Raw genomic sequence first — 20,662 nt, 5'->3', positions numbered from 1 at the left:
TTTGGACTCTCCCCCAGCTCTTTCAATTACACTGCCCGGATTCCTTTGTCCCTTTTTGTCCTCAGTGGAGGAATCAAAACTAATTCTGGATTCCTTCTTGGCTGTCAAGGTCAGTGACTCGCTCCTACTATTGGAACTCGGCAGGAGGCCTTTTGCTGCTTGGTTTCCCCAACAGAACATCCTTTGAGAGTGTTGCCCAGTGGCATTGGGAGGTTCTGGAAAAAGTGAAACCTTTCAACATCCTCTTCCTGGTGGTAGGCCGCAAGAGAGACCTGGTGCCTGAACAACAGTGATGCCAGAGGAAGCGGGGAAAGCTGGCTGCCTCTCTGGGTGCCCACTATGCTGGGCCTTGGCCAAGAGCAACAGCAACAACGGCACAGCCTCAAGAGATCTGCGAGGCGTGGAGAGAGGGGTTCTGGGCTCAAATTCCAAGTACGAGGGAGTGAAAGCAGGGCAAGGAGGATGTGCCCATACCGGTGACCCCTGGACGAAGAGCCATGCCCTCTGAAGACCAAGGAACCCTCACAACCCACAAGGGCTATGCTGGGCTCAGGACGGGACAATGCTAGGTGCCACTGAAGGTCATGACCCTGAGGTCTTAGGGGCCTGGTTTCTCTGCATGATGGTGCAGATACCGGGATCAGGGATATCAACAACTAAGAACAGACAAGGCACCTGCACAGATGGGCCTTTCCCCAGGTTACTGCCATCCTTTCTTAGGGCCAAGGATGTTTCAGAAGGGTGGGTCAGAAAAGGCTTTGCCAAAACCAGATGCCTCTTCAGTTTGGGGTTCACGAGAGAAGGTCACTTTGCCCCATTCTTATGGCAGAGAAACTGGACTCAAACTCCTACTGATGGTATGGCCTTCCTTGGAGTAAAATAATAGAAAAATTCCTGGGTTTTTTCCTCCTTACAGAAATGGATAATGGTGCTGCCACCTGCTGACAGGGAGCTACATCCAGCCTTGCTTGTCCTTTTAACTGCCTCTGGCCTTTCAAAGGCTGTAAGCCATGTACCCTGTGTCTCTCGATTAATAACTTCTTTATTCTGGAAAAGCAAATGAAAGTCATATTCATATAAACACTGACATTACAAAGTACAGGGAGACGGGGAAGGGAGAAGGAAACACAAACCTCTACAAATCCTGCTAATACTGTCTCACCAAACAAGACCATAATGCTTTGTCCCATATTCAATCACTTATATAATAAACCACAAATAAAATCTTCTCTGGAAGATACATCGTTCCTCTTTGAGACGGCAGGGAAAAGGGACCGGAAGTTGGGGGAGGAGGCTTTATTCTTTTGGCAGATCCTCTCAGTCATTATAGATATTGCTGCACTGTTAATAAAAAATATATGCTTCTCTGTAAAGCATTAAAAAAAAAATCCAAAGATGAGATGGCTGAGGTCTCAGCTCAAGTATCTCCAAATACATTGTTGTCCATTCCCTGACCTTCCCATGTGTTATTTCTTGGTTGTTTTCCGGATCAATGCCATTCTCTGAAAGAAGAGTGAAATAACCAATTACATAGCTTAGAGTCAGGAACTTTCCCTGTCACCCACGTGGGGCACAGTCTATACCACAGGCTGGAGCCCTGGGAACCTACCCACACAGGGTAGCTCAGCAGGCTCCTTTGAGCCTGACAGCAGTCTTCAGGGCCCCAGAAGATGTTTCGATAGCCCAGTGGACCCATTTCGTTGATCAAAAGACCCAAACTGCTGTAGGTCAGCAGAATGGCAAAAAAGTTAAAAACAGAAGACGACAGTTCTTGCCTTTTGGGGACTTAGGGGACAAGCCATCAAAGTCTGTGTTTTCCAGACTCCCCCAGCCTAATGTGAGGATGAAGAAAATAGGGAAGGGGACTGTGTCAAGCCTGTGGCCACACATAAAAGGGAGCTGACATTTCACACTTGATGACCTACAATGAAGGAAACGGACACTAACAATTTCCACCACAACCCATCAGGGGAACATTCAGGTCATGGGTTTCAAATTTTACTATTACCAGCCACTGGCCGAATTACTGATCTGCTTTGCTTACTCTTTTTTTTTTTTTAAGATTTTATTTATTTATTTGACAGACAGAGATCACAAGTAGGCAGAGAGGCAGGGAGAGGGTCGGGGGGAAGCAGGCACCCTGCTGAGCAGAGAGCCCCATCCGGGGCTCGATCCCAGGACCCTGAGATCATGACCTGAGCTGAAGGCAGAGGCTTAACCCACTGAGCCACCCAGGTGCCCCTCTGCTTAATCTTTTGACCAAGAGATTGTCCTAATATTATGATACTTGCTGAGAGATAGATAGATAAAGCTGAAAGTGGATTAATTAGGAAACAGAGCCAAAATGACCATTGTCTGGAGGGATTCCCTTCTGAAGAATACTATGGTCCTTTGATTCAAACTACTGGTGGCTTCCCTGTAAGGGCTTCCTTTGTGAGGTCTATAAACACATACACTCTAGAGATCCCAGGCTATGAACAAGCAAGGGACACTCGGCCAGAACCACACAATGTGCCCATCAAGCTTGAAAAAAGCTCACTTTTCAAATCGGAGCCACCAGTTAAATTAAGACTTTGTCAAAAGGAAACCATCATGGGCGCCTGGGTGGCTCAGTGGGTTAGGCCTCTGCCTTCGGCTCAGGTCATGGTCTCAGGGTCCTGGATTCAAGGCCCGCATCGGGCTCCTGCTCAGCAGTGAGCCTGCTTCCTCCTCTCTCTCTCTGCCTGCCTCTCTGCCTACTTGTGACCTCTGTCTGTCAAATAAATAAATAAAATCTTAAAAAAAAAAAAAAAAAAGGAAACCATCATTGCTATTAGACCGATGACAGGGCCAACTTGTTGCACAGTAGAAGTGGAGTTAGGTTCTCGTACTGACCCCTCAGGTCTGCAGTCACAGGGACAGAGAACTAAGGGCAAGCTGGGACAGAGGCCAGAAGGCCTGGCACAGCAGCCTGGGTGTTACCTTCCAGCACAAGTATTGCCTATCTCTCTTTCAATCAGCCACAACGCAGAGATTTCATCAGGGAGAAGTGGAGGGGGCGAGTTCTACCCATATTAGAGGAAGCTACAATCAACAGCTTTAAGTGACACCCATCAGCATTGAGAGAAAAAGCTGAGACCCCATGTGGGAACAGCAGAGAACCACAGAAGTAAATGACTGTTCTCCTGTGGAGCCCTGCTGCCTCTTGCCCTCTCTGATCTTTGGTCCAGGGAGCGGAGCTTCCTATGTGGAGGAAGTGACAAGTGCAGGGACCGTAGCCATGTGCACTCTCCCTCAGAGACACAGTTCAAGGGATGGGCCGTGGCTGCCCTGAGGTTTTGACGGCTCCTCACCTGTTTGTGGGCCTCTGTGGTGCAAGCCTTTTTGTAGGGTCGGATTTCTTCAGAGCCAAATCCTGGGATCCACATGTTCCACTGGCGTTCTGCAAGGAAGAGGCCAGCACAGAGATAAGGGGACAGAGAAGACAGCATCAGGGTGCAGTGTGACCCCCAGACAAGGGTCAGGGAGGACTCATCTGAGCCATCAACCGTAGTAATGAACAGCAGCCCTGCAGATGGGTTCTATGGAATACAAATGGGGGATCCCATGTGGTGCCTCCCAGGTTTTAAATGACACCAATCGACCTCTGTGCGAAGACAAAGGAGTAACTGAGTCCAGGCTGTGAGTGCTGAGCCCTCAGGTTTCCATGCAGCTCCACAGAAGAGGAAACTCCTGTTTCTTCAGTTGACTTTTTTTTTTTTTTTTTTTTAAGCAGGTTCCATGTCCAACGTGGGGCTCAAACTCATGATGCCAAGATCCAGTCACACGCTCCACTGACTGAGCAAGCCAGGTACCCGTTCAGTTGTCTTTTTTTTTTTTTTAAGATTTTCTTTATTTATTTGAGAGAGAGAGCAAAAGAACACAAGCAGGGGGAGCAGCAGAGGGAGAGGGAGAAGCAGGCTCCCCACTGAACAGGGAGCCCATCTCAGGACTCGATCCCAGGACTCTGGGATCATGACCTGAACAGAAGGCAGACGTTTAACCATCTGAGTCACCCAGGCATCCCCCTCCCCTTCAGTTGTCTTACTCCTATGTTTAAAGTCACCCCTCTCAAACCCAAAGGAAGAGGAGGAGCAGAAAGACATTCCTATTATTTGGGACTTAAGGGCAAAGTCCCAGCTCTGCTGCTTCTGCTGTGGAGCTGGAGGACGCTGGGTCTCGGTTTCTTCAGCTTTTACATGGCAGTTCACAACTGTAATGACCACCTCATAGGGTGGCTGAGAGCATTCAAGGTCATAATGCAATTCCAGAGCCTGGGATAAAGGCACAGCGATACGGATATGGACATGGGTTATGTCCACACCACAGCCCTATGGCCCACTGCCAGTGGGTATGATCATCCCTGTGAGAGTGTCACTGGAAGTTCCAACAAGGCGGAGATTCTGATTATTCGACTATGTCAGTAATCACCATAGCTACATGGACCCCCCAGCCACAAATAAAAGTGTGTTGCACTCTAAGTATATAAAAAATTATACTTACACAGATTATTTAGGGAATAAGTCTACTCAAAAGGAGTTACATACTTTATCATACTCCCCTAAAGCCCTGAAAACACTTGTTTTACAAATCTGTTTTGCTCCAAGCACAGCACTTACTTAAATCAAATGGAATATTAGTGGTTTTCTAGTTATACTTTGTGTTTCATGTACAGTAACTATTGGGTGAATGAATGATTCATGTTTGGGTCTGGAAGAATTTTATATATAGCTCTCCTCCAATATTTTTTTTTTTAAGATTTTATTTGTCAGAGAGACCGAGAGAGAGAGCACAAGCTTGGGGAGGGGCAGAGGGAGAAGCAGGTTCCCCGCTGGGCAAGGAGCCCGATATGGGACTCAATCCCAGAACCCTGGGATCATGACCTGAGCCAAAGGCAGATGTTTAACCAACTGAGCCACCCAGGTGTCCCTCCTCCAATATTTCTTTGAAAATAAAAATCCTGAAGCCTTCTGCTAATAATATCTGTTGTCAGTACTTGAAAGTAACACTGAGATTATTCTTTGGGAATTAAACTTTACAACCCACACAAAGTGGCTCAGGATATGGATCTGCAGAGTCTCTTTAAGAAAGAGCGTAATGGGGTGTCTGGCTCAGTTGGTGGAGAGTATGACTCTTGATCTCAGGGTTGTGAATTTGAGCCGCACACTGGGTGTAGAGATTACATAAAATAAATCTATGGGCCCCTGGGTGGTATAGTCAGTTGAGTGACTGACTCTTGGTTCAGGCTCAGGTCGTGATCTCGAGGTCATGGAACTGAGTCCTGAGTTGAGTTCTGAACTTAGCAGGGAATGTCCTTAGACTTCCTCTCCCTCTGCCCCACCCCACCTGGTGCATTCTCTCTCTCTCTCAAATAAATAAATGAATAAATCCCGGGCACCTGGGTGGCTCAGTCGGTTAGGTGTCCAACTCTTGGTTTCAGCGGAGGTCGTGACCTCAGGTTAAGGGATTGAGCCCACATCCAGTGCACATTCAGTGCAGGGTCTACTTGAGATTCTCTCCCTTTTCCTCTCCCTGCTCATTCTCTCTCCAAAATAAATAAATAAGTAAAATCTTAAAGGAGATTAAAATTGGGGCACCTGGGTGGCTCAGTGGGTTAAAGCCTCTGCCTTTGGCTCAGGTCATGATCCCAGGGTCCTGGGATCGAGCCCCACATCGGGCTCTCTGCTCAGCAGGGAGCCTACTTCCTCCTCTCTCTCTCTCTGCCTGCCTCTCTCCCTACTTGTGATCTCTATCTGTCAAACAAATAAATAAAAAATCTTAAAAAAAATAAAGGATTAAAATAAATAAATCTTTAAAAAAACAAAAAAAATTTTTAAATCTTAAAAAAAAAAAAAGGTCGCAGGGCACCTGGGTGGCTCAGTGGGTTAAGCCTCTGCTCAGGTCATGATCTCAGGGTCCTGGGATCGAGCCCCGCATCAGGCTCTCTGCTCAATAGGGAGCCTGTCTCACCACCCCCCTCTGCCTGCCTCTCTGCCTACTTGTGATCTCTCTCTCTCTGTTAAATAAAAAATAAAATCTTAAAAAAAAAAAAAGGTTGCTACCAGGCAAGAATGCACACATGTTAAGTATGTGTAGCAAAATATTTAAATATGCATTTTTAAAAGATTTTACTTATTTATTTGAGAGAGAGCATGAGCTGGGGAGAGAGGCTTCAGGAGGGGGAGAAGCAGCCTGATCTCAGGACCCCCCAGATCACGACCTGAGCCGAAGGCAGATGCTTAACCAACTGAGCCACCCAGACATTCCTAAATGCATATGTATTTATATTTTATATAATATTAATGTAATAGCAACAACAATCATTTAGTGACTAAAAGGTATAGTGAAAATGTGTGGCATAAAGCAGCATTGTACAAAGCATTCCATGTACATTATGTCATCGAATGTTCACATTTCTCAAAACTGTCATTCAGAAAGGGAGCTTAGTCCATTAAGCAAGTGTAGGAAATTGGGTCAGAAGCAAACCCGGCTGTACCCATTCCAGTCTGTCACAAGAGGTGGTGTCCAGAGTTTCCAGCCCCATTGGCAAGCCTACCTTTGTTGGGGGTGGTGGTGTGGAACAGACGTAGGTGGTCTAGTGCCATTGAATACCAGGTTCCCTAATTCCCCATGCTCTGATCCATTGCCCCCTGAGCAATCTTCTGATTATGACTCAGCCTACAGAAGCTGTCCTGGCCATGCAGACTTGTGAGTATTCTTGTCACTGTGATAATTACTCCTCACCCTTAATGAAAAACTAATATTCCAATTTTAATTTCAATAATTAAAATATAAAATATTTTAAAAACAGAATGCTAAGCTCTAAAGTAATATAATCTGTTGTGTGTGGGGATTTTGTGGCAAAATATACATAAAATTTACCATTCTAACCATGTTTTTGGTTTTGTTTTGTATTTTTAAAAATTTTTATTAACATATAATGTATTATTTGCCCCAGGGGTACAGGTCTGTGAATCATCAGGCTTACTTACACATTTCACAGCACTCACCATAGCACACACCCTCCCCAATGTCCATAACCCAACCACCCTCTCCCTCACCCTCTCCCCCCGGCATCCCTCAGTTTGTTTTGTGAAATTAAGAGTCTCTTATGGTTTGTCACCCTCCCGATCCCGTCTTGTTTCATTTTTTCCTTCCCTACCTCCCACAACACCCCCATCCTGCCTCTCAAATTCCTCATATCGGAGAGCATTTTAACCATTTTTAAGTACACAGTTCAGTGGCATTCAGCACATTCACATTGTTGTGCAACCATCATCACCAACCATCTCTACAACATTTTCATCATCTCAAACTGAAATTCTGGGGGCCCCTGGGTGGCTCAGTGGGTTAAGTCTCTGTCTTCAGCTCAGGTCATGATCTCAGGGTCCTGGGATCGAGCCCCGCATCAGGCTCTCTGCTCAGCAAGGAGCCTGCTTCCCCCCCTTCTCTCTCTCTGCCTACTTGTGATCTCTGTCAAATAAATAAATAACATCTTAAAAAAGAAAAGGGGGGGGGGACTGCAGAGAGGGAACGCCTGGGTGGCTCAGTCATTAAATGTCTGCCTTTGGCTCAGGTCATGATCCCAGGGTCCTGGGATCGAGTCCCACATCCAGCTCCTTGCTCAGCGAAGAACCTGCTTCTCTTTCTCCCTCTGCCTGCCACTCTTCCTGCTTGTGCTCTCTCTCTCTGTCAAATGGATAAAATCTTTAAAAAAAAAAAAAAAGAGAGAGAGAGAGACTGCAGAGAGGGGGAGACCTGTGGAGTCCCAGGTTGGTTTTTTGTTTGTTTTTTTCAAGATTTATTTGAGAGAGAGAACGAAAGAAAGCAGGAGTGGGAGGGGCAGAAGGAGAGAGAGAGAGAGATTCTCAAGCAGGCTCCTTGCTAAGCCTGACTCTGGGCTCGATCTCACAACCATGAGATTACAACCTGCGCCAGAACCAAGAGTCGACACTTAACTGACTGCACCACCCAGGCGCCCCTGGAATTCCAGCTTTTTGGGAGTTTCTAGCCCCAGTATCAGACTTGGATATGGTGAAACTCTGTTATAGGTCAAATTGTGCCCCTCAAAAAAGACATGTTTAAGTCCTAACCCCCAGTACCTCAGAATATACTGGAAACAGGGTTACTGCAGATATGATTAATTACGATGTAGTCCTACAGGAGTAGGGTGGGCCCTTAATCCCATATGACTGGCATCCTACAGGAGGAGAAGAGACAGAAAGAGGGACACATACAGGGGAGAAGGCCATGTGAAGGCCAAGGCACAGACAGAGTGACGCAGCTATACGCAGAGAATGCCAAGGATTGCTAGCCACCCCCAACAGCTAGAAAAAGGCAAGTAAGGCTTCTTCATAGAAGCATTGGAGGGATCGTGGATTTTTGGCATCCAGAACAGTGAGAGAACACGTTTGGTTGTTTTAACCTCTCTAGTATGTGGCGCTTTGTTATAGCAGCCCTAGGAAATGAATACATCTTCCTTCAAAACAATCTCAGCCCAAGGTACCACCTGACTTTAATTACATGAGAGATACTCAGCAGAACTGCCTAGCTAAGCCCCGTAAAGCCCCAGACATCTGAACAAAATAAACAACTGTTACTGTTTTAAGCCTCTGTTATCGTTTTAAGTTTGTTATCTAATAATAAATAATTGGAATATCTGTCCTGTTATTAATACTAGCAACATTAACCAGCAGCGTGTTACTCTACCAAGACTCCCAGTACCTCCCCAAGCCATATCTTTCTGTCACCGGGAAGGAACCCTTTCAGTAATTATTCATGGGCTGATCTATACTGAATCCTGTAATGTCTTCTACCTCATTCAGTTGGCCTGATTATCTTCAGACTCACAAGACTGTTCACTTTCTTTTTTTTTTTTTTTAAGATTATTTATTTATTTATTTGTCAGAGAGAGAGAGAGAGAGTGAGCACTGGCAGGCAGAGGCAGAGGGAGGCAGAGGGAGAAGCAGGCTCCCCGCCGAGCAAGGAGCCCGATGCGGGACTCGATCCCAGGACGCTGGGATCACGACCTGAGCCGAAGGCAGCCACCCAACCAACTGAGCCACCCAGGCGTCCCAAGACTGTTCACTTTCTCCTGAGCACACTGTAACCAATGCAGATGGGGGGCTTACTCATTTCCCAAGTGATGATGGTTATCGATGTTAGACAAGTATCTCTCAGAAAAACCAAGCTTGAATTTAGTGTGTCTTAAGTTGAAAAACAGAATATAGAATTATATGTACATTATGATTACAATTTTAGGGGGAAATGGATAAACAGGCTAAAAACTGCAAGAGAAAAACTACTATTTAAATGTTGGAGACATAATAGCTACATTTACAAAACTCTTACTTTGTGCCAGGCCCCAAGCCTGACAAATGTAACCCATAATTCTCATGATCACCCTGTAAAGATGATACTATGATCTCCACTTTACAAATGAGGAAACAGGCTCTGAGAGAAAGTTAGGAGGAAGGACAAGGTGACACAGATAGAAAGTGGCAAACCCAATGCCTGGGCTCACTCTCCTGACCACGGATGGATTTCTCTTCTCTGTGTGATGCTACCATTGAACAAATACATCCATTCCGAAGCACCAAAAAGTCTAATTCTGACATGAAAGTTCCTCTGACTACCTGTTCCTGGTGGTCCTGAAGGAGCAACAGTGTGGATGCCTCAGAGAGGAACGAGACGACATACCTAGATGCAGCTGGACATCCTTCACCTCCAGGGTGCTGGACTTGCGATGCCGAGCGAGCTGGCAGGCTGCCGTCACCACACTCTCAATAAAATCATCAGCAATCTGCAGCAGCATCTGGGGAAGACAAAAGTGGGGGAGAGTAACCATGACATTGGCAGAGCAGGCTCCTGTTGCTGAGACAACTCTGTCTGCTGGAATCACATATTTAGTTAGGCTGTCTATTAGAAGGCCTAGAATCTGCATTTGGGCTAAGGTGAGGACGAGGAGGAGTGAGGACAACACTAGAAACACATCAACTCGTTAAGCAGGTTGAGTGCAACTCACAAGTTTCTGAGGACGTTACTCTCTGTACTTTCTATCTAGAGAGATCAACCAGTCCAATCCCTCACCCTCGTATTTTCTTTAGAATTAGGTGGGAAAACAAAAGTGAATCATTATACTTCCTCATTCACAGTCTCCTAAAGCATTTTTATTTCCATTAAACTTACCTTATACTAATCCTGTAAAAAAGTGGGGCATGGACTTTATCCTCCTTATATACAGAAGGGTGCTAACTCATGACCATACAAATGCTAAGCAGGGGAACCAGGATTTGACTTCGAGGTTCCATGTCCAAAACCTGGGTTCTTTCCACTTCATTATCAATTATCCTGGACTACATGAAGAGTCAAGTCACAATTCTGAAGCTAAAAATCTTCTAAAAATTGGAATTCTCATCACTCAATACGTTCCCCATGGCTTCCTCTGCTGACCAAAAATAAAATAAAATTACAAACATGGATAGACATTACTTATTCTGCTAGACCATTATCGCATTTTCATCTTTCCGATGAAACCAAATGGATACCATCAAATGGAGAGATTCCTTCCTTCCTTCCTTCTCTCTCTCTCCCTTTCTCTCTCTCTCTCTTTCTTTCTTAGTAGCTCCAGGCGTGCCTTGGTGGCTAAGTTGGCTGGGCATCTGTCTGCCTTTGGCTCAGGTCATGATCCCAGGGTCTTGGGATCGAGCCCCGAGTCATTGGGCTCCCTGTCGGCAGGGAGCCTGCTTCTGCCTCCCCTCTGCCCCTTCCCCCTGCTTATGTTCTCTCTTGCACGCTCTGTCCCTCTTAAATAGATGAATAAAATCTTAAAAAGAACAAGAAAGTAAGGTCTATGCCCAACACGGAGCTTGAATTCACTACCCCAAGACCAAGAGTCGCATGTTCTAGCAACTGAGCCAGCCAAGCACCTCCTAATGGAGAGATTTCTTTTTCTTTCTTCTTTTTTTTTTTTTTTAAAGATTTTATTTATTTATGTGACACAGAGAGAGAGATCACAAGTAGGCAGAGAGACAGGCAGAGAGAGAGGGGGAAGCAGCCTCCCTGCTGAGCAGAGAGCCCGATTTGGGACTCCATCCCAGGACCCCGAGATCATGACCTGAGCAGAAGACAGAGGCTTTAGCCCACTGAGCCACCCAGGCGCCTGAGAGATTTCTGATTAAACATGGCAGATCAATTCCAAAAATGACCTCCTCTCCTTTCCTAAATGCACTAAAATAACAGTAAAGGAAAAAAAGACATATAAATCCACAAAGACAATAAGAACAGGAGAAAAAAGCTTAATAGATAAGAGAATCCAATAAGCTTTTAAAGTAATTTTTTGCCAAAGAGATAACAGCGGAAAAGTGGGATCTGACCTAGCAGACGGAAGGTACAACACAAGTGCCCACTGAAGGGACACCAATGAGATTTGACTTGATTTGCCCCCCCCCCCCGCAACTCCTAAAAGATCCAGGTTCTGGAAGTACCATTTACCACAGACGATTGGGCTGAGGCATGGGACTAAAAACTGAGAAATTACTCTGTGTGTATATACAGACTAGTCCCCATGCCCCCACATTCCAAAAACAGCCAAGAGACTCCTCCCCACACATACCTGACCCAGAACACAGCAGTTTATTCTCTAGAGAACTAAGCAGGCATGGCTCTGGATTAGAATACACCGGACACAGCAGGAGACAGATAATAGCCTCCTTCTCTTGCCTTTCTGCCAGCATATCAGAAGCTAGAGATAAACCCTCCAGGCAAGGAGCCTGGAGGATTTTTCTCTGGAGATGCCAAACGACTCCAGAGAAAAGACATACAGATGCTGACACGTAGAGAATTCCCCATAAGAAGGCTGACTTGTGGATAAATTATTCTGAAGTGAAGCCAGTGCTTTGCTAAAACTGGCTGAGTGGAGCTCACAAAAGCCAATTAATTATATGCCTTTCTTCACAATCTTGAATTCAGAAACATGTTGATAGCTTAAAATAGGGCCTATTGGGAATATTTACACCATAGAAATTAGGGAATGTTCAAAATTAGGGTCTTTCTCTCCACAGAGTTGGTTGCTAAACATTTAACCAGTGCATGACTGAATGAAGCCCATCAGTCAGTAAGTTCTGTTTCAAATTAGGTTTTCAGTGGCTCATTCTTTAAGAACAGATAGTCAAGAACACCAAACATGTGAAGAAAATCTCTAACACTAAAAAGAAAATAAACCAAAGGAGAAAAAAGGGACCCAGAGGACACTAAGATAATGCAGGGAAAAGAAGAAAAGGTCAAAAAATGTAATTCCTCAGAGAGAAAGGTAAGAAAAGATATCACAATGAAAAAATAAGAACAGAGTGGCTTGGGGATAAAAAGGACCAATTAGGGGCACCTGGCTGGCTCAGTCAGTACCATGTACAATTCTTGATATCCGGGTTGTGAGTTCAAGCCCCGTGGTGGGTATAGAGATTACTTACAAAACAGAATCTTAAGGAAAAAAAAAAAAAAAAGACCAACTAGTCAACAAGAAAACGTTACAGAAATTAAAACTTTTGTGTCAACAACAACAACAACAAAAAAACTTAAAAGGTTTAGAAGATAAACAAAGGATAATCTCCCTAGCAAGTAGAACTTAGAATTTCAAAGAAACGAGGAACACCTGGGTGGCTCAGGCAGTTAAGCATCTGCCTTCATCTGAGTCATGATCTGGGGGTCCTGGGATCAGCCTCCTTGGTCAGCAGGGAGCCTGCTTGAATATTTTTTCCCTGTTCCCCTTCTCCCTGCTCATGTGTTCTCTCTCTTAAATAAATACATACAGGAAGCCTGCTTTTCCCTCCCCTACTCCCCCTGCTTGTGTTCCCTCTTGTGCTGTGTCCCCCTCTGTCAAATAAATAAATAAAATCTTAAAAAAGAAATGTGTACACGAATTAAAAAAAAAGAAAAAACATAAAATTTGCATGTGAATGTTCACGCAACATTATTCATGATAACCAAAAAGTGGATACAACCCATCAACCGATGAATGGCTAAACAAAATACAGTATGTCCCTAGAATGGAAGAGTATTCTGCCATAAAAAGAAATGAGGTACTAATACTCCTTTCAACATGAACTTTAAAAACATTATACTAAATGAAAGAAGGCAGTCACAAACATCACGTATCATATGACTCCATTTATCTGAAATATCCAGAAGAGGCCAATCTATAGAGACAGAAAGTAAATTAGTAGTTAGTTGCTTAAGGACTGTGGGGGCTGGGGAAAAATGGGAGTGACTGCTCATAGGTATGGGTTTCTTTCAGGGATGAGGAAAATGTTCTAAAAATGCCTGTGTTAAACCCTAAGAGACTCTTAACTTTAGGAAACAAACTGAGGGTTGCTGGAGGGCAGGTGGGTGGGGGGATGGGGTAACTGGGTGATGGGCATTAAGGAGGGCACGTGATGTAATGAGCTCTGGGTATTATATGTAACTGATGAATCACTGACCTCTCCCTCTGAAACTAATAATACATCATATGTTAAAAAAAAATGACTGTGTTGAGAGTTGCACAATTCTGTGAAGAGACTAATGACCACTGAACTGTAGATTTCAAATGAGTGAATTTTATGGTATATGAATTATATCGCAATAAAACTGCTGCCTCAAACACCCTCCCAACACACACATACACACGCAGAGAGAGCAAATATTTTCCCTCTGGTTAAAAAAAATAAAAATAAATGGGGCATCTAGGTGGCTCAGTCGGTTAAGTGGCTGCTTTCAGCTCGGGTCATGATCCCAGGTTGGTGGAGAGCCTGCTTCTCCCTCTCCCTCTGCCTACTTGTGCTCTCTATGTCTCTGTCAAATAAATAAATAAAATCTTAAAAAATAAATAAAATTAAATTAAAATTAAAATGAAGTTATACTATTTTTGTAATCTGTATTTCTCTTCCCTGTCATTACATATTCCTCAGCAAAGGCAAAACAGACAACATCAATAAGAAACTCCAAACCCCCAAAATACAAAATCATCCCAGAATTGAGGCACTCACATCCCCCAAATAAAAACAGGCTCTAGAAACCCAGCACAACAAATGAAAAAAGATAGATACTAAGGCTCATATGAAAATTCAGAATTAAAAAAAGGGAAGACTAAAAAAATTGGGATCAGAATAGCATGAAATTTCTTTTTCTAAGCAGGCTCGATGCTGAACATGGGGATTGAACTCACAACTCTGAGTGCAAGAGTCGCAAGCTCTACAGACTGAGCCTGCCAGGCACCCACACAAGATTTCCTAATAGGTTTTTTGAAGACATGGAGCAATACCTTCACAAATGAAAGGAAAAAATTATTTTCATAATCTAATTCTAAACCCATGCAAACTAAAAATTGTGAGGTTAGAATGTAAGAGACTTTCAAACATTTGCTTCTTGTCTATTCTTTTGTAGGCAGTAACAACAACAAAAAAATGTGCTCTAACAAAAAAAGAGAGTAACTAAGAAGAGGATGTGGGATCTAGGAAACAAGAGAGCCAGAGGGGAAAAAAAAAGAGTGAAAGGAAGACTCAAGAGGGTTTGTTCAAGTGGCTTAAAATTAATTAGACCAGAAGATGATGGAGGGTTCTTTTTATTATTGATATTCAAATTCAATCAGCCATCATATAGTACATCATTAGTTTCAGATGTAGTGTTCAATGATTCATCAGTTGCATACAACACCCAGTGCTCATCACATCATGGGCCCTCCTTAAAGGATGGAGGTTTCTGAGAGTGAAATCTGAGCTGGGGAGGGGAGGACCCAAATCTGCACATTACTTATCCATTTGGAAAACAATGTTGATAGGTGAATACCAGAGCTGATAGTAGAACCAGAATAAAAATGGCACAAAGAAAACTAAATAAAAATAAGTCAAGTATAGGGGCGCCTGGCTAGCTCAGTAGGTAGAATGTGTGACTCTTGATTTCAGGGTTGTAAGTTCAAGTCCCATGTTGGGTATAGAGATTACTTACAAAAAAACAAACAAACAAACAAACAAACAAAAAGAAACAAAACCAAAAAACCCTTAAAAAAAAAAAAGAATCAGGGGCACCTAGGAGGCTCAGTTGGTTAATCGTCTGCTTTTGGCTCAGGTTGTGATCCCAGGGTCCTGGGATCGAGCCCCATGTCAGGCTCCCTGTTCAGTGGGGAGCCCGCTTCTACCTCTCTCTGCAGCTTCCCCTGCATGTGGTCTCTCTCTCTCTGTCAAACAAATAAATAAAATCTTTTTAAAAAAGGTCAATTATCAACTTTAGTAGGTAGTACAAAACAGGACTTGGTTCAGAGGTGAACAATATGTACTTGATCAGAATAATGTCAACACTGATTTCTGAGTTATCTAAATGCTGTGACAAAACTATATTGGAGGGGGGAGCCTGGTGGCTCAGTTTGTTAAGTGACTGCCTTCGGCTCAGGTCATGATCCTGGAGTCCTGGGATCGAGTCCGGTATCGGGCTCCCTGCTCAACAGGGAGTCTGCTTCTTCCTCTGACCCTCTCCCCTCTCATTCTCTCTCACTCTCTCTCTCCTCTCTCAAGTAAATAAATAAAATCTTAAAAACAAAAAAAACTATATTGGAGGGATGGCTGGGCGGCCCAATCAGTTGAGCATCTGCCTTTGGCTCAGGTCACGATCCCAGGGTTCTGGGATCAAGTCCCACACCAGGCTACTTGCTCAGTGAGGAGCCTGCTTCTCCCTCTTCCTCTGTCTGCTACTTCCCCAGCTTGTGCTCTCTCTCTCTGACAAACAAACAAACAAACAAATAAATAAATAAAATCCTTTAAAAATATGTATTTTTTTAAAAAAACTATATTAGAAAAATTAGGGAGGGCGCCTGGGTGGCTCAGTTGGTTAAGCATCTGCCCTGGCTCAGGTCATGATCGTGGCTCCCTGCTCAACAGAGAGTCTGCTCCTCCCTTTGCCTGCTGCTCCCCCTGCTTGTGCGCTCTTTCTCTCTCTCTGACAAATAAATAAATAAAATCTTTAAAAAAAAAATCACTCTACTGTTAAAAAAAAAAAAAGAAAAGAAAAGAGAAAAACGAGGGAAAGGAAAGCATGGACAGACATTGTGAGTGGCGTAACAAAATTCTCATCTACAGGAAGTCAAAAGACAGAAACCGAAGAGTATCTGTTTAACTGTATTACTTAGAAACATGGAGGAATATCACAGAAACAACTAAAATTGTTGAAAGTGATTGCCTACGAGCAGCAAACGGAACCCTTTTTACCAAGCAAAAGTAGAAGCAGCTGCTAGGTATAAAGTGCTAGGCATTCTCCCAGGTGATTTGTAGAAGTTATTCCAAGAGACCCTCACAATAACCCTGTCGGTGAGCAATACCACACCTTACCAACACAAAAAGCTACATGTCCACAGCTGCAAAGCTGGTTAGTGGCAGAGCCAAGATTCAAATTCAGATCTGTCTGCCTCTGAAGTCTTAGCTCTCAGGGAAACAGACTCTGGGGCACCCAACTCCATCTTACCTCTTCCACATCTTCATCCAATTGCTCATTAGGATCCACTTCTCTTACTAAGTCTTGTAATTTCTTCTTGGTCAATACCTAAAGTTAATTGGGAGAAGATTTTTCAGCCAAGTATTAAGGAAACAGAATACCTCATCACCCTATAGTGAAGAAATGCTGTCAGTTTGTTGGGTTGAGTTTCTACTTTCCAAAAGTTAACAGTCTAGCCTACCTGGCAGTCTGCTCCAAGACTACACTCTCAAGACAGAAGTGGCCTAGGGAAAGGCTGAAAGGGCAGTGTGGAAGAGAGGCCAGCATCTGTCAGTTTATTTCTGCTGCTTGTGCTAACTGTGCCTTACCCTCCCTCTACATTAAGTAATTTGCAATTATCTGACAACCGTAACTTGTACTGTGCCTCTGTTGTCTTTGGACATGTTTTTCCTATCTGCTCAGTCCATGGTGGCTTCTTTTCTGCTTTTCCTAGCCCACCCAGGTAAAAGGAACCACTTCCTCCTTTGGCCTCTAGGGTATCCTGTGCACCTTTCTGTCACTGCATATATTATAAACTTGCCTGTTTCTGGCTTAATAGGCTGAAAGCTCCCTGATGGCAGGGAACATGTGTTCATCTCTGTATAATATTTGTATAAAATGCATGCAGCTATGACTCCTCTTTCATAAAGGAAATGTCATGTCATATACATATGCCGTTAATAATCGAGACATACACTAAAGTGCTGACTATAGTTATTTTGGGGTGGTGGTAGAATTATGGGCTCTTTATTCTTCTGTATTTCTAAAGTTTCTGTGATAAGCATGCATGTATAATTTTGGAAATGAAGAAACAAATTTTTAAAATAAATATTTGTTAATTATGGGTCAGATCTATTCATTCTACCATTAATTCCACTTAAGGTAAGCCTTCATTCCATGTCTTGATTTACTGCAAAAGTCTTATTTAGACTTGGTCTTCCTCTCAATCCACCCCTTTTCTACCTTTCTTGTCCACTTACTGCCAAGATAATCCTAAGACATATGACTTTTATTATGTTACTAACTCGTCTATTAAATATTTGCAAAGATTGTCTAATGACTAAGAGTTTCAAAGGAGACTGACTAGTATATGTTCAGTATATTCTGTCATAATCCTGCCTATATAATGTTACCTCCTGTTCTCCTCCAACAGACTCCACATTCAACACAGGTTGGCTTCCCAACTGTCTGCCCAACCCTCCCCATTCACCTTTGCTAGTCCCCCACCCCATTCTCTTGAAATGTCTCTCCCTCCTATTCTATCCAGCCTATAAAGCCCAAGACAAGAGATTATACTTATTTCTTATCTCTTGTGGCTCTAGAGGGCAGAATCAGAATCATGAGCAGAAAGTGGGGGAGAGAGGGCATGGGGGGGCAGATTTTAGAATTAGTGCACAAAGTTAATAATGGAGCAGCTGGATGAACTAGAAGGAGAAAAGACCAGAGGCAATAATGCTTTTATTACAGGAATAATGAATAATGAATCCATTAGTTATTTCATTATTTTATTTAACAATTATATAGCGTATATATATTTCTATATACATATATAAAAACGTGTCATAGGCAACATGTGTTAGTGTGTATGTATGAATGTATGTACATATACACACACATAAATACCACAGAGTAAACACTGATAAACATTGTACATGATAATTTGATAAGGAACTTTAGAAGTCCAAAGAAGGGAAAAGACTCTTTTTCAGCTGAGAGGAAGAGGCAGCATCTGAGACAGACATCTCTCAAAGCATTACTGGTTCAAATAACATAAGAGATGCCTAGGGAGAGCAAAAATTAAGAGATGATACCTGATTGTTTTCAGGGCTGAGACGCCCTCCTGTCCCAGGAGTGCCTGGTATCTTTACCACTGTGGTGCTATTGGCCATGGAGCCTTGTGGAGGGGTGCTGGCTGGTTCCGGTTTTATGGATGAGAAATTGGAGAGGTTGATTAGGGCTGAGGGGCCAAACTGGTTCATAATCTGTCGAGCTTTGGACTTCAGCTCATAGAGCTTATCGAGATCCTGTTTCTTTTTGGAGCTGTGAGGACCAAGGCCAATCAGCTGTAGAAGGAAAACAAGAGAACTAGCTCCAGAAACACCTTTAATAAAGGATAAGGTTTGAAAGTAAAATTGTATAAGGTCTGTCAGACTTGCAGGGTCTTCAGGATATCTGGGATAGTGAACATTTCACACCTACACATTGAAAATGGAGGGAATGAAGAATGTTCACTGCTCTCACCTCATATTTAGAAACCATCTTGTCTCCAAAAGCTAAATGAAATAGTCCACAAAATTAAATAAGGAAGAAAGTAAATGAAATGGTAAATCTTATGTACAAAAATAGACTAGAATGAGTAAGACATTTTTGAAGACTTTGTAAAAATAGAATACTTGGTTAAGTACTACATGCCTTATTTCTGAACAGCAAATGATGTTATGTTCAAATAAATCATGGCACAATCACATACTTAAAACCCAGTCACAAAACTTAAGAAAACAGATTAGTTCCTTTTGGCACTTCAAAACATGCTTACATCTATGTCAGGTCTATGTCTAATAAACACCGTTTTTAGCAACTGTTAAAAGTAAGCTGTTCTTTGTCATCAAGAGCAAATTTTCTGTGTTAGCAATCTTTAAGTACATGCAGAGTCCCAACCCAGAGTAGCCAAGACAACTAAATTTTAAAGCCATGAGGTAGACTCTGTGGACAACAGCTTTGGTGTCATCGACATCAGAAGCACATTTACCAAGTTCCACCAACAGTGGCCTCAACGAGCTTACTTACAGCTATCTGAGTGTCTAGATCTTTAATTACATCAGCAACGGCTGTGAGCCCGGTGAAATGAGAGGCAGCCATTTTCAAAAGCTACCTGTAAATAAACAACTGGCATCAACCACCACCCTTTCCACAGCACTTTGGCTTCGTGGCCTGGCACATCTTCACTGACCAGGATCCAAGCAAACCGGATGTGGAGACACAACAACCTTATTCTTGTCTCCTTATTCATACTGCACACTGAGGAAAACATCTCCATCTCTTTCATACACAACCTCTAAAATTAATTAATGACAATTATAGTAATATAGCTTCTCTTCCAATAAAACAATGTTCTATTGGTAGGGGTAAGCCAGCAGCATATGAAAACTTCATTGGCCAAAACTGTGAAATGAACCTGCAGGAATCACAACAGTGGTTTTCAGAACTTGGTGAAGCTTAGCAACCTAAATGAGTATCTGCACCCGTCAACTCTGGCCCCGTATCGCTGCGTTCCTCCACAACAAATTGTCTAACTCTCTAATATGAGAAATGACTTTTCCTGGTCTGCCCTTAATAAAAGCAACTAATGGGGTGCCTGCGTGGCTCAGTCCATTAAGCGTCTGCCTTCGGCTTGGGTCACAATCCCAGGGTCCCTGATCAAGTCCTGCATCGGACTCCCTGCTCAGTGGAGAGTCTGCTTCTCCCTTTCCCTCTGCCTCTCCTGTGCATTTGACTGTATATAAAATCAACTTGTGCTCCCCCTCCTTCTCTCTGATAAATAAATAAAATCTTTAAAAATAAGGGGATCCTGGGTGGCTCAGTCATTTAGCATCTGGCTTCGGCTCGGGTCAAGATCCCAGGGTCCTGGGATAGAGCCCCGCATCAGGCTCCCTGCCCAGCGGGAAGCCTGCTTCTCTCTCTTCCACTCCCTCTGCTTGTGTTCCCTCTTGCTGTCTCTCTCTATCAAATGGATAAATAAGATCTTAAAAAAAAACTTTAAAAATAAATAAGTTAAAGCAATTAACTACTTACTGGTTAAGTGACCAAGAGAAACTTGTTGACCAAGAGTCAGCTGAGGGGACAGCAGAGCATTAGCATCACTTGTTTTTTAACCATTTGCCTCCTTTTCCCTTACCCACAAATGTCACCAATGGAAGAAATCAGGATAGGGAAAAATTGTTGACATGTTTATGTTATAAAACCAAACTATTCCCCCACAGCAAGTTAAGAAAGAGCCTTATTGGGACGCCTGGGTGGCTCAGTGGGTTAAAGCCTCTGCCTTCGGCTCAGGTCCTGATCCCAGGGTCCTGGGATTGAGCCCGGCATCGGGCTCTCTGCTCCGCGGGGAGCCTGCTTCCTCCTCTCTCTCTGCCTGCCTCTCTGCCTCCTT

General features: G+C 43.4%; 1 protein-coding gene across 2 annotated transcripts; it reads right to left on the bottom strand.

Annotated features, from left to right (window-relative positions):
- Positions 1-1,026: 1,026 nt before the first annotated feature.
- On the bottom strand, positions 1,027-19,392 carry TAF12 (TATA-box binding protein associated factor 12). Of its 2 annotated transcripts, XM_080802212.1 has the most exons (7): positions 19,300-19,384; positions 18,754-18,785; positions 18,324-18,575; positions 16,504-16,581; positions 9,718-9,832; positions 3,333-3,421; positions 1,027-1,502 (listed from the first exon to the last, which is right to left on the bottom strand). In XM_080802212.1, exons 2-7 carry the CDS (start codon positions 18,769-18,771, stop codon positions 1,467-1,469), a joined length of 588 nt encoding a protein of 195 aa, XP_080658338.1. In that variant the 5' UTR covers positions 18,772-18,785; positions 19,300-19,384; the 3' UTR covers positions 1,027-1,466. The 2 variants fall into 2 exon arrangements, with proteins under 2 accessions (XP_080658338.1, XP_080658337.1); XM_080802211.1 differs by lacking the exon at positions 18,754-18,785 and having other exon boundaries at positions 19,300-19,392.
- Positions 19,393-20,662: the final 1,270 nt, after the last annotated feature.

The sequence above is a fragment of the Martes martes genome (assembly GCF_963455335.1).
Source record: "Martes martes genome assembly, chromosome: 4".
In the NCBI taxonomy this organism is placed as follows: Eukaryota; Metazoa; Chordata; class Mammalia; order Carnivora; family Mustelidae; genus Martes; species Martes martes.
This window is presented reverse-complemented; position numbering and strand designations above follow the sequence as displayed.